The sequence below is a fragment of the Anolis carolinensis genome, chromosome 2, assembly GCF_035594765.1.
Source record: "Anolis carolinensis isolate JA03-04 chromosome 2, rAnoCar3.1.pri, whole genome shotgun sequence".
Classification (NCBI taxonomy): domain Eukaryota; kingdom Metazoa; phylum Chordata; class Lepidosauria; order Squamata; family Dactyloidae; genus Anolis; species Anolis carolinensis.
Window position 1 is genome coordinate 136,715,277 of NC_085842.1, and position 12,311 is coordinate 136,727,587.

Genomic DNA, 12,311 nt, shown 5'->3' on the forward strand with positions numbered 1-12,311 from the left:
AAGCCGGTATCCAAATCTAATTAAAACAATAAAAACCGTGTGACCATTACAACAGGGGCAGTAGAATTGAGCCAAAAGTCAGAGCCAGTCCGTGTTCAACTTCATATTAATCCACAGTATCCATCAGGTCATATCAACCCATACCCTAGGATGGGCCAAAAGCTTGGTCCCACATCCAGGTCTTCAGCTGCTTCCTAAAAGACATGAGTGAGGGGGCTTCCCTAATCTCCCTTGGCAAGGAGTTCCACAGCCACGGAGCCACCACCAAAAAAGCCCTGTCTCTTGTCCCCGCCAACCACACCTGTGACATTGGTGGGACCAAGAGCAGGGCCCCACTTCTGCTACACAAGCTATGAAAGTCAAAAGCAGTTAGGCTGCCGTAGAGAACTAGTGACCACCTCCTGCAGTGTCATGAGAAAAATGAGTCATAAACAAGTTAAGTGATCTCTTTCATTAAAAAATAACTTAGCGGAACAGAATCCATGGCTTCTGGCAGTAGTCTTACAAGGATAAATTCTAACAAGGATGCTACATCTCAATTAGCTCATATAATGGGAAATACCTCGAACAAATGTTGGCACAAATGTGGGGGAATAGGTTCATTCTCCCACATGTGGTGGGACTGTAGAAAAATTCAAATCTTTTATAGTAAAATAAGAAAAGAAATGGAAGAAATAATAGGGAAAGAATTACTATGGGACAAAGCCAGATATATGTTTCTCACAATAAAGGTAAGGGACAATAACAGTAATTGGACCAAGATCCTAAAATATATGACAGCCGCAATACAAGCCACGATAGCCCGAGGATGGAGAGATGAGACAAAATGGGACGTAGAAACTTGGTGGTCTTATATATCAGAATATATAATTAATGATTTCATTAATCAAAGGAAAAGAAAATATACAAATAGCCTAAAAGAACAAGACTGGTTCAGGAAATAGTCAGTCCTAATTGACAAAATAGATGGAGACGAAAGATACACCGCCTTGAACTAGGCGTTCCACACGATCAAAATGATACAATGATAATATATTGAATTGCTGTTCCAGGGGGGAGGGGGGAAAGGGGGGGAGAGTAGGGGGGGTGGGTGATACATTTCAAAGGATCGTTTAAAATGTCATTTAAGCATTAGTTACTTTTGGTATTATATATATTGAAATAAGACATGCATCACAAAAATTTTGTTAATTGTTGGAATGTATCAAATAAAATAAAAAAACAAGGATGCTAAATCTCAACAAATGGCAAAACACATGCAAGGACGTACCCTTCATGGACTTACCATTCTGTCCTCAAAGGTTTTGACCATGATGCCATCTGGCAATGAGGTTGCTAATAATGCCATTTCTTTTCTCACTGTGCTGAAAAATTTCTTGGCTTCAGGAGGTTGGAATTCCATTTTCTTAAAAGCATGGCTATCTGATAGGGCAAGAAAACATAAAGACAGTATATTAATGAATCACAGAGATGCAGTGAGTCTTATGTTCCCTTTTCTTTGGTCAAAAACTCTAAACTAAAGATATTTGTGGATAAAGAAGCAAAGCTGGAAACCATTTCCAGGTAAGGTTTCCTCAGACTGGTAAAAACTTACATGTCTTTGAATTTCATTTATCAAAGTATGCAATGTATAGCTTAAGCAGACTGAGGAGTTTTTTCATCATCGGTATTTTGAACAGAGTACAGGCAGTCCTCAAGTTATGAACAAGATTGGTTCTGTAGGTTTGTTCTTAAGCTGAATTTGTAAATAAGAATGGGTACATTTTTGAGTATAATTTCATTCAAATGTATATATGTTTTTATCTTTGAGTAACATAGGGGTTAACACCCTTGTGGTGTTTGTTTTGGTCTCAGTGCCCCTGTTCAGAAGATTTCACTCACTTTCTGTCCCTGTGATAATTGGATTTTGAAAAATTTGGCTTGTTGTGGAAGCAAGGATTGTTGATAAAGCTTTTCTCCATGATAACTTTTTCAGGAGTGAATTTCCCTTCCAATGGGTAGATTGATCTCGCTTCCTGTTCTTAACTATGAGTAACATAGTTAACTTGGGTTTGAATTTTTCCAATATTAGGTTTAGTCTGCTCTGTGTCCAAAGTGCATAGTTAAATTAGTTGTTTCTGATTTGTTGGAAAACTATATATTTATGCACATTTAAAAATATATACTGTTTTGATATTTCAGATGTAATAGTATTCTAGCTATTTTCCAATTAAATAAAATGTCTGTGTGTCTTTTTCATTTTTTCTTTTCATGAATCATTTCAAAAACATACTTTTTAAAATGGGTGTTTGTTTTTTGCAAACTTTGTGAAAAATGGATTTTAGTATCTAAATGAGCTCTGGTTTTGTAGGTAGGTTCAGGAGTTGAAAGGGTAAGAGTATATAGACACAAAGCTTTCTCCCACCCTTACATGCAGGTTTGTACATTCAAGACAAAGTAAAGCAACAGAGCTCATTGACAAGCTTTGCTTCCTTAAAAAACAAAGGATGAGGAGGACCAAAGGATGAGGAGGACCTTGTGGCCCTTAAGATTTCTTTTACTACAATTTCACCATTCCTCAACAAGCTGGTGTGGGACTGATGGAAACTGAAGTCCAGCCACTCCTAAAGGCTACAGGTTTCTCACTCCAGCTTCAAACATAAACAAACAAGGCTGTCTGCTACTCTTGCACTCACCTGGGGCACACTCCAGCACAGAGAAAACTTCTCCCTTGGCACTGGTGAAGGTCACCCCAGGCTTGCCTCCACTCTGCTGGCAAAGCACTGGTGTCTCACTGGGCCATTCTGAAGGCCCTGCGGTCTGTGTTTGCGTCTCCCTTTCCTCCTTCTTCTCTGCCTCTGCCATGGACTCCATTTTTTCTTCTTCTGCAATAGCTACATTGTCCAGAGTCTTCTTTAGATTTTCCTGCAGCTTTTTAATATCATCCAGGAACTTCTTCTCCCGGGTGGGCTTTTCTGGTTCTACAGTTGGTGAAGTGGGATATCCTGTCAGAAGCTGTTCCACTGTCATATTCTTTAAGCTCTCCAAGATCTTGATGGCCTCCTTCAACTCTCGGAAGCTCTTTGGGGTACCTTCTTTGCTGGCCTTATCTGTCGTTAGGTCAGCCACTGCCATAGCAACAGCCCCTTGTACCTGTTCTTCCACCTTTTTCACCTCTTCTGCAGGGGGTTCCTCAGGCTCAACTTCCTCGATCTTTGCATGGTCATCTTCCATGAGGCCGTTATCGGTCTCCCAGCTATCACTCTCATCCTCCCATTCATCTGAGGAGGCACCACTAGTGCTGCCATCAATGGAATCCAGGTCTGTCTCATCATCTATCTCAGATTCTATATTGTACAAATGCTGAAAGCCAGACAACCAGGGGGGGGGGGGATACAAAAGTGCCACAAAATTAGGAGCAGGTCTGATGACATGTTTTCCCTTTATTTAACAATACAAGGTGGTTCAGAACCACCCATAAGAGAATCAAAGCTACTTTCACTCAGATGATACCCTAGAGGCAGAGCTACTAAAAAGATTAAATTCAAATGGGTCCTGCTTCCTTTGACTGCTGGTCTTATGCAATGCCTGTGCGTGAGATCCTGAATCAGCACTTTACCTTCAAAACTAGAGCATCCTAGGTTAACTAGAACAGTTTATGAAAAGGCTATGGGAGTGCTGGGAACTCTGCAATGGTCTATGGAGAAACTTGCATTAACTCTGCCAGCCTGAAGACCTCAGGATGCTGAGCTTCTCTAACAAGTCATCTTATTTACTTCAAGTTGTATTTATCGCATTTCTCTCTTGTCATTTTCAGAGCCATACCAGTCACCATTTATTTCCTGCATCTACATATGTATTAGAAGTTGGTGCACCGCTGTATCGAGACTACTTTTCTTTGTGGAAGGATTCTTCCTGTGATGTGATCACATGTGACAGGAGTGGGAAGGAAGACAGCAGCGTGCTTTGTATCCCACTGTTATAGTTCAGGCACTGTACTATTCTATTGCAATTAAAGGAGAATTGCCCTGTTTAGGAAATGAAAGCCTCGAATGCCAAACATTTCATGCACATGAGCAGACTTTTGAAGGAACAGCAAGCTTCTGTAAGTTCTGGCTATGGAAAAGAAACTACAGCCAGCTGGAAACAATGAGGCAGGGCTGAGATAAAAACTTACTGATATTTCAATTTTATCTGTCATTTGAAACAAAATGCACTCTGATTCATCTCCCTAAGAATGTAGCTGGCCCTGAGCATTTCTGCAGGTGCATTCAAAAGAAGCCTGTCATCACTTAAAACATCAAAAAAGCTGCAAATTAGATTGCAGACTATGCAGCAGAGCTCCCATGTGTATCTCAGAAGCTGTCCACATCTACAGCAACATCCCTCACCTCTTAAAATCAGTGCTGACAAATTTAAGCCAGGAAGAGCAGGAAGACCAGCACTGTCACATCTATGGTGAAAAAGAAGCAAAAAAACCTTATGCTCCTCCAGACTAAGGTGAACAAATCTATTTGCTATAAAACAGAGGTGAGAATCATGCTGCCTTCCAGATATTGTTGGGAGTTCAATTTCTTGCATCCCCTGCCAGCACAGCAAATAGTGAAGGATTGTGTGAGTTCCAGTCCAGTAACTTTTGGAGGCCAATGTTATACCTACTCTTCTTCCAGTAGCTGGCAAAGCATGTACAGACATTTAAACCAAATGAGGGAGCTTACCTGTGGTAAAACAATTGTCCTGGAGTTATCAGCCCACACCACCTCCACTTTGCTGCTGAAATCCACACGAGCCACCTGTCCCACAGAGGGCTATGGAGAGAAAAACAACAAGCATTAGGGCCCATCACAATCCTAAGTTCTAGATTGCCAGCTGTGACTTGCACTGTTCTGCCAAGCAAAGCTCATTAAGAAGGCAATAAAAGACATAGATGAATGAACCAAGAGTTTAATAACATTTCCTGCTGCTGCTGAAATTCTATATAAAATTTTATCTGTCCACAAAAATTTGTGAGCAAGTTACTGCAAAGTCAGTGAACTATATGCCTTAGAACTCTAATGTCATCACTGTTATAGAGAGAAAAAATGTTGGAAGCATTTGAAAAGATTGTCATCTAGTGGTGGCTTCAGGAACAACATTTAGACATCTTGAAGCATCTTGAAGTCACATTTGACTACCATCCTTAGCAAGCTCAAAACTACCAGAGTCAGAATTTTTCAAAATAATTACAGAAGCATGAAGGTCTTTTAGGCCTTTAGTTCATGCATATATATGGAAGATTTTACAGTTCTGATTTGTGACTGATCCTGTTGCAAGGATAGAAGTCTTGAGTGCAAAGAGAAAAAACCTCTTAAGTAAAATACACACTTCATTAAGAGAACTACTAAAAGCAAGCCTTATACCTCTCAGCCCAAAGACAAAGTCAGGAACTGCAATCGTACCTGGCAACTTTTCCTTGTCATAGTTCCTACACCAGCAGATCCAACCCAAGTATCAACATGACCCACCTCATTCTCACCAATTGAAGCACCTTCCTCAGCATTGCCAATACGGATCACAAAGTCGGTAGTGCGGAAGCGGAAATCTGGGTGATCAGCAATATCGTATACACTCACATCCTCCTCTTCTCCAACCAGCTGGCAAAGAACACACAGAGATTAAAATAAGCCCACATCAATTTCCACAAATACTTCTAACTCATAGAGCCCAGTATCCTGTGACTCAAGAGACTCTTCTTTAAATGAGATTTCATGGTTCCTCCTGTATGGGCTGGCACTGGGGTGAACTTGGTGCACAGTCACACATGTACATGCCATTTCAAAAATTCCTTAGAGAAATGATTTGAAAAGCAGGAAGGCACTCTCAGATGATGTAGGAGTGTTTTCAAATTAGCAAGCTCTCCCCCATGGTACTGCAGACAGTGGTGGTATATTTTTAAAATCTATACTGAATGTTCACTCTGGCCTAAAGGGCTTAACACAGAAACAGAGACAAGAGGAGCAATGTATGAGCCTATTCTTATAATCAACATGCTAATTTCCCAAATGAAGTAAATATTCCACTTGAGTAACATTTGTGTGCATTCCAAAGGGATAGTGTTCTGTGAAGTGACTGGATTTTTACAGGAGCCAACACACTTGTATCAAGCTACAAGCTTTTGTAATGCATGCATTCAGACTTTCATTCACTCCCAACCCAATTACATGAGAAGTTGGGAATTATTTGAAAATGAAGTCTGACAATCCCCAAATCAGTTCACATTTGCAAGAGTACATCTAAAATAGCAGGCTGTAACAAAATGAAGGTTAAAGCACAAGCAGAAGTCAATTTCTTAAAACCTTAATCTAATCTATATATGGACAGGTTGCTTACCTGTAACCGTGTTTCTTCGAGTGTACTCTGTGAATTCACACTAATGGAGAAGGCTGCGCCTGCGCAGGCTCCAACGGATACTCTTCCAAGCTAAAGTTTGAAATTTGGCGGTAACCCCGCCCCTCTCCCCAGAGGGTATAAAGGGCGCCCTCCGCGCCCGCTCTCCAGTTCCTACGCCGCAAAGGCAGCGAGAAAGTGAGAGGTTTGCATGTGGGGAAGGAAGGGCGGGATTGTGTGAATTCACAGAGTACACTCGAAGAAACACGGTTACAGGTAAGCAACCTGTCCTTTTTCTTCGTGTACTCTGTGAATGCACACTAATGGAGACTAGCAAGCTGAGGTGTAGGTAGGTGGGATAGCAAACCCGATAACCAGTCTAGTGTCCAAACAACACATTTATTGAGCACAAGGTGCAAAAACAAGCAAGTGCAACGGTCAAAGAAAACGATGCAACAGCATATAGTGCAAAAAAACCGATCCTTGTTATTAGGACCCAGAACATAATCACAACATTGTATGTGAGCGATAGTCTGTAAGAAAATACAGAGGTAAGTATAGACCCATTTCCTGAAAACAGAGGTAGAGGTATTCATGAAATACATTTCAGTGCAGTGGGTAAGTATAGTACACAAGCACTACGTTAATGAACCCCTGAACACATGAAGTACATAAAGGGTGGATGACAGCGGTCAGCAGGTAAGAAGGATAAGCCAAAAAAACTGGTTTTGAGTAAGGCAACAACATTAGGCCAGGCAGGAGGAAAGGATAGACCTGGCAAAGGCCGAGTCCTTGAGGTTCTTTGAGCCCATCCTGTAGTGTGAAACAAAGGTGGATGGAGTGGACCAGATAGCCGCTCGACAGATGGAGTCGAGAGGGACGCCCCTCAGGAAGGCCGTAGAGGTGGAAAGGCCCCTCGTTGATCTAGGGCGGATCGAAGAGGGGGGTTGGCGTTTAGCCAGCTGGTAGGCGAGTTCGATAGTCTGAGCAATCCAGTGTGAGAGCCCTTGAGAAGAAAGTGGTTCGCCCAGCTTATGGGTAGCATAAGCCACAAACAATTTAGGTGACTTACGTATGTCCTTAGTCCTGTCCTTGTAGAAAAGGAGGGCTCTCCTGACATCCAGGAGATGAAGTTTCCGTTCCAAAGAAGAAGAAGGATTAGGGAAGAAAGCAGGAAGTATTATGTCCTGGTTCAGGTGAAAAGCAGAGACCACCTTAGGTAGGAAGGTGATGTCCGGGCGAAGAACAGCCCTGTCGTGGTGGAAACGGAGGTAGGGTTCGTCCACCCGAAGAGCAGCCAGTTCCGAAGGCCTGCGCGCAGAGGTGATAGCGATTAGGAAGGCAGTCTTCCAAGAGAGAAGGTGAAGGTCTGCCGAGGCCATAGGTCCAAAGGGAGCTGAAGCTAGTTGAGAAAGGACGAGTTCGAGGCTCCATCCGGGAGTTGGAGGTTGAACTGGAGGGTGCAGGTTGTTGAAACCTCGAAGAAAGGTCTTAATGAGATTGTTAGAAAAAAGAGAAGGTTGTCCCCGACGCTGGAAATGCCAGGAGAGAGCAGCGAGATAGGATTTTATCGAGGCCAGAGAGAGTTGACGATCCGCAAGAGAAAGTAGGAAGTCCAGGATCAGCGGGATCGAAGTAGAGGCGGGATCGACGTGTCGGTCCCGAAGGAAAGTTTGGAATTTTGCAAGCTTGTAAGCATAGGCTCTTGACGTGGCCGGCTTATGGGCGGCACGAAGGATCGCCTGCAGGTCTGGGTGGAGAGAATTTAAGGAAGTATCCTCCAGGCAGTCAGGTGTAGGGACGGGACGTCGGGGTGGAGGACCTGCCCCTTCTGTGAAGATAGTAGATGAGGGAGAGTTGGGAGAGTGCGGGGAGGATCCGCACACATCCGGAGTAGAGTTGGGTACCACGGCTGGCGTGGCCACGCAGGGGCGATCAGGATGGCCGATGTCGGCGTTAGATAGAGTCTCTCTATTACCCTCGAGATGAGAGGGAAGGGAGGAAAAAGATAGACGGGTTCGAGAGTCCAGTCGAGGAGAAACGCGTCTCTGAGACAGCCGGGAGTCGATTTTGGAGGTAGTCTCGCTCCGAAGCGAGGAAGTTGAGCGTTCGAGGGGGAGGCAAAAAGGTCCAGAGCTGGCCAGCCCCAATCGTCGAAGACGGATTTCAGAATTTCGGGATCGAGACGCCACTCGTGGGGGGAGGTTGTTATTCTGCTTAGAGAGTCTGCTAGCGTGTTTTGAGCCCCCGGAAGGTGGAGTGCTGACAGGGTTATGTGTCTTGCTATGCACCATAGCCAAATGTCCATCGAGAGAATCATCAGTTTTCTCGAGCCCGTACCCCCTTGTTTGTTGATGTAGTACATAGCTACTACGTTGTCTGTTTGTATCAGAACAGTCTTGTGGGGAAGAAAGCGAGCAAACGCCCGGAGGGCTTTGAAGATTGATAACAGTTCTAGGAAGTTTATGTGGTGAGACTTTTCTTGGATGGACCAAAGGTCCCTGACGGTGAGGTTTGACATGTGGGCTCCCCACGCAAAATTGGAGGCGTCGGTCGTGATGGTGACTGACGGGAGGGAGGGATGGAAGGGAAGTCCCACACAAACGTTCACCGGGTCCTGCCACCAACGAAGGGAGAGGCGAACGTGGTTCGGTACCGTGAGAAACATTGAGCTCGGATGCCGATGGGGTTTGAAGGAGTCTATAAACCATCTTTGGAGAGGTCTGAGACGTAGTCTGGCGAAAGGAGTAACCATGACCGTGGAGGCCATGTGACCCAGAAGAACTTGGACAGAGTGAGCTCGGATCCTGCGATTGCGGAGGAGGAGAGAGAGGTGTTGCTGAAGGGCTAGGAACCTGTCCTTCGGTAGGGAGGCGGTTTCCGCGATGGAGTTGAAGAGAGCTCCGATGAAGCGGATCTCTGTGGTTGGGAGGAGTTGAGACTTTGAGACATTCAACTGAAGGCCCAGCCGTTGCAGGAGAGAAAGAGCTTAAGGAAAGACCATAATGCCCTGTTTTCTGAGGTGCGCTGCCACCACGGCGACCACCTTCGTAAAGACCCTTGGGGCCGTGACGAGGCCGAAAGGGAGAACAGTGAACTGGTAAGACTGTCCCAGGAGCTTGAAGGAAAGGAAGCGTCTGTGGGATCGACGCACCGAGACGTGGAAATACGCGTCGCGTAAGTCTATAGAGGCAAAGTAGTCTCCGTGTCGGAGCATCGGGAGAATGGAGGCCACCGAAACCATTCGAAATTTTGAAGGCAGAATGAAGAGGTTTAGGGCCCGCAGGTCGAGGATAGGCCGAAGACCTCCACCCCGTTTGGGAACCGTAAAGTATCTCGAGAAGAAACCTCGAGTGTCCTGCTCGGAAGGAGAAGGCTGGATTGCGCCCTTCGCCAGAAGGGAGTCGACCTCGGAGCATATTTCCGGTGAAGGGTCGGTGTGGAGAATGTGACCCGTGGGGGGCAAAGTTTCGAATTCCAAGGCATAGCCGTCTCTGACAATGCGAAGAACCCAGGCATCTGAGGTTATAGACTCTCATTCGCGGTAGAAAGGAGCTAGGCGATCTAGGAAAGAGCCGAGAGGAAGGATCTGGTCGGGGCCTAGGAACGGCATGGCAGTGGCAGTAGTAGTGAAGGTAGAAAAGTCCCCGAGAGATTGGGCGTCAGGCCCGTCGCTGGGGTTGTGGCATAGCTGCAGCACCCTTGCCCCGACCTTTCGGGACCTGGTGCTGGCGGCGAGGTTGTTGCTGATGACTGTGGTGACTCGAGCTGGACGAGCGTCGAAACGGCTGGTGACGAAAAGGCTGAGGGTAGCGACGGTACCGTTGCGGGAACCATCGGGTCCGCTGAGTCTGAGACTGATCGATCCCGCACTTTGTTGCGAGAATCTTAAAGTCATGATTGGACTTCAGTTTGTCATCAGTACCAGAATTGAAAAGGCCCTGGGTGTCGAAAGGAAGGTCTTCGATCACCTGTCGAGAGGAAGAAGAGAGTCCTGAGGACCGAAGCCATGCATGCCGTCTGATCGCTACTGCGTGGGCAATCATTTTTCCGGCGGTATCGCCGGTATGCTTAGCCATTTGAATTTGGTGGTGAGCGAGAGAGTCCGCCTCCTGTTGGAGGGTCGAAAGGACTGAGCGGTCTTCGTCAGAAAGTTTGGCGAAGAAAGGTTGGGCTTTCTCCCAGAGGATCTGTTGATAAGCGCCCATGCAGGCCCCGTAGTTCGCCATACGGCAAAGGAGGAGAGCGCCGGAGTACAGCTTGCGGCCTACCGCATCGAATCGTTTACCCTCCCTGTCGGCAGGGGAGTTGGAGTGTCGACCCGACGATTGGGAGGCCTTTACCACCATGGAGTTTGGGTCAGGGTGATGCTTGAGCCACTCCAAGGCTTCATCATCGGTTCGGTACCAGGCCTCTATTTTCTTAGAGGTTGGAGGTATCGAAGATGGAGTCTTCCAAGATGCCTGGATTACGTCCAGGAGGTATGGAAGAAAAGGCAACAAGGTGGCTGGCGGGGCTTGGGCTTGAACCCTCTTGAAAACGGGGTCGGTAACAGCCTTTGAGGTTTGTTTAATTTCCATCCCCAGAGCGTCTGCCATTCTGACCATCTGGTCGGAGAAAGCCCGAATATTATCCGTCGGGGAAGGTGGGTCGACCTCGTAGGCGTCGTGAGGCGGGGAGAGGTCGAGACCGAGAGAGACAACGGAGGCGGAGAGTATCGACTCGGGGCGTTCGATATCGGGGTCATCCTCCTCGGGCCCTTGAGGGGACCGGGGAGGAGAAACAAGCACAGAGTCCTGATGAGGTATCACCTCAGGAGCAGCGGGAGCCGGCTGTGGAGGAACGCCCTTGGACGCGGAGGCCTGGGCGGCGCGGGCTAAACGCGTCATCTGTCTACCCCTCTCAGGTGTTTGATCCGGGGGAAAGAGTTCTTGTCGAGCCGGAAGACGAGATGGTGCCGGCTGGGGAGCCTTAATAACTGTCCTGACCGACCGGTCGGGGGAGGCTTGCGCGTCCGCATCCGAGGACTGACCATGAGGAGAGGAAGAGGAGCGGAGGCGTTGTGCTGGTTGGATAGGAGAGGATCTCCTAGAGGAAGGCCCAGAAGAGGGGACGTCCTTCTTCGAAGACGCTGAGGAGGACAACCTCTGGATCATTCGTTTCTTTGCTGGGGGTTGCTTCGACGCGACCCTCAGCGATTTTCCTGGCGTCGGGGGAATCGGGCACACAGCTGCCGAGTCAGATTGAGCCCGTCTGGATTCCTCCTGAGCCCTCTTGAAGGCAATCTTCATGGCGGAAGAAGATGGCGGCGAAGCCAGGCGGGATCGAGTGGAAATGGCCGAAGCCACCGAACTCGAAGTTGATGAAGGGCCCATTTTGCCCGACCGGGTGGATACCGTAGCGGTGGTCACCGTGCAGGGCGGTTTGGTCGGTCGCGGCCTCGAAGTTTTCGAGGTTTTAGACGATACCGACGGAGCAGGCCTGGACGCCATCGAGGCCGAGGTGGAAGTAGAAGCCTCAGGAGCAAGAGTTTTTTCGTAAAGAGCTGCGCGGAGTCTCGCAGCTCTATTTCTTCGGGCCTGAGCTGTAAAGGCCAGGCAAAAACGGCAGGTACCGACGACGTGGCTTTCGCCGAGACAGAAAAGGCACTTAGCATGCCCGTCGGAATCTGGAATCTTAGCGGCACACTGAGTGCACCGCTTAAATCGCGTGGTTGACATAAGAACGAAGAGTCCGAAGTGAGCTTTGCGGCGGAAAAAAAGGAACTGGAGAGCGGGCACGGAGGGCGCCCTTTATACCCTCTGGGGAGAGGGGCGGGGTTACCGCCAAATTTCAAACTTTAGCTTGGAAGAGTATCCGTTGGAGCCTGCGCAGGCGCAGCCTTCTCCATTAGTGTGCATTCACAGAGTACATGAAGAAAAAATAAAAGGATAAAGTTGTGGGGGCAGTGACTATAACAACAAAAC

General features: G+C 47.0%; 1 protein-coding gene across 2 annotated transcripts in view; it reads right to left on the reverse strand.

Moving 5' to 3' along the window:
• The window catches only part of ube2o (ubiquitin conjugating enzyme E2 O), a 99,074-nt gene that overhangs the window by 8,648 nt on the left and 78,115 nt on the right, over positions 1-12,311 (reverse strand). For both annotated transcript variants that reach the window (XM_062970635.1, XM_008104370.3), the window contains 4 exons: positions 5,484-5,612; positions 4,698-4,787; positions 2,676-3,342; positions 1,286-1,422 (listed from right to left, as the gene is read on the reverse strand). In XM_062970635.1, coding sequence (XP_062826705.1) covers positions 1,286-1,422; positions 2,676-3,342; positions 4,698-4,787; positions 5,484-5,612 — 1,023 coding nt within the window. The remainder of the gene's footprint in view (positions 1-1,285; positions 1,423-2,675; positions 3,343-4,697; positions 4,788-5,483; positions 5,613-12,311) is intronic.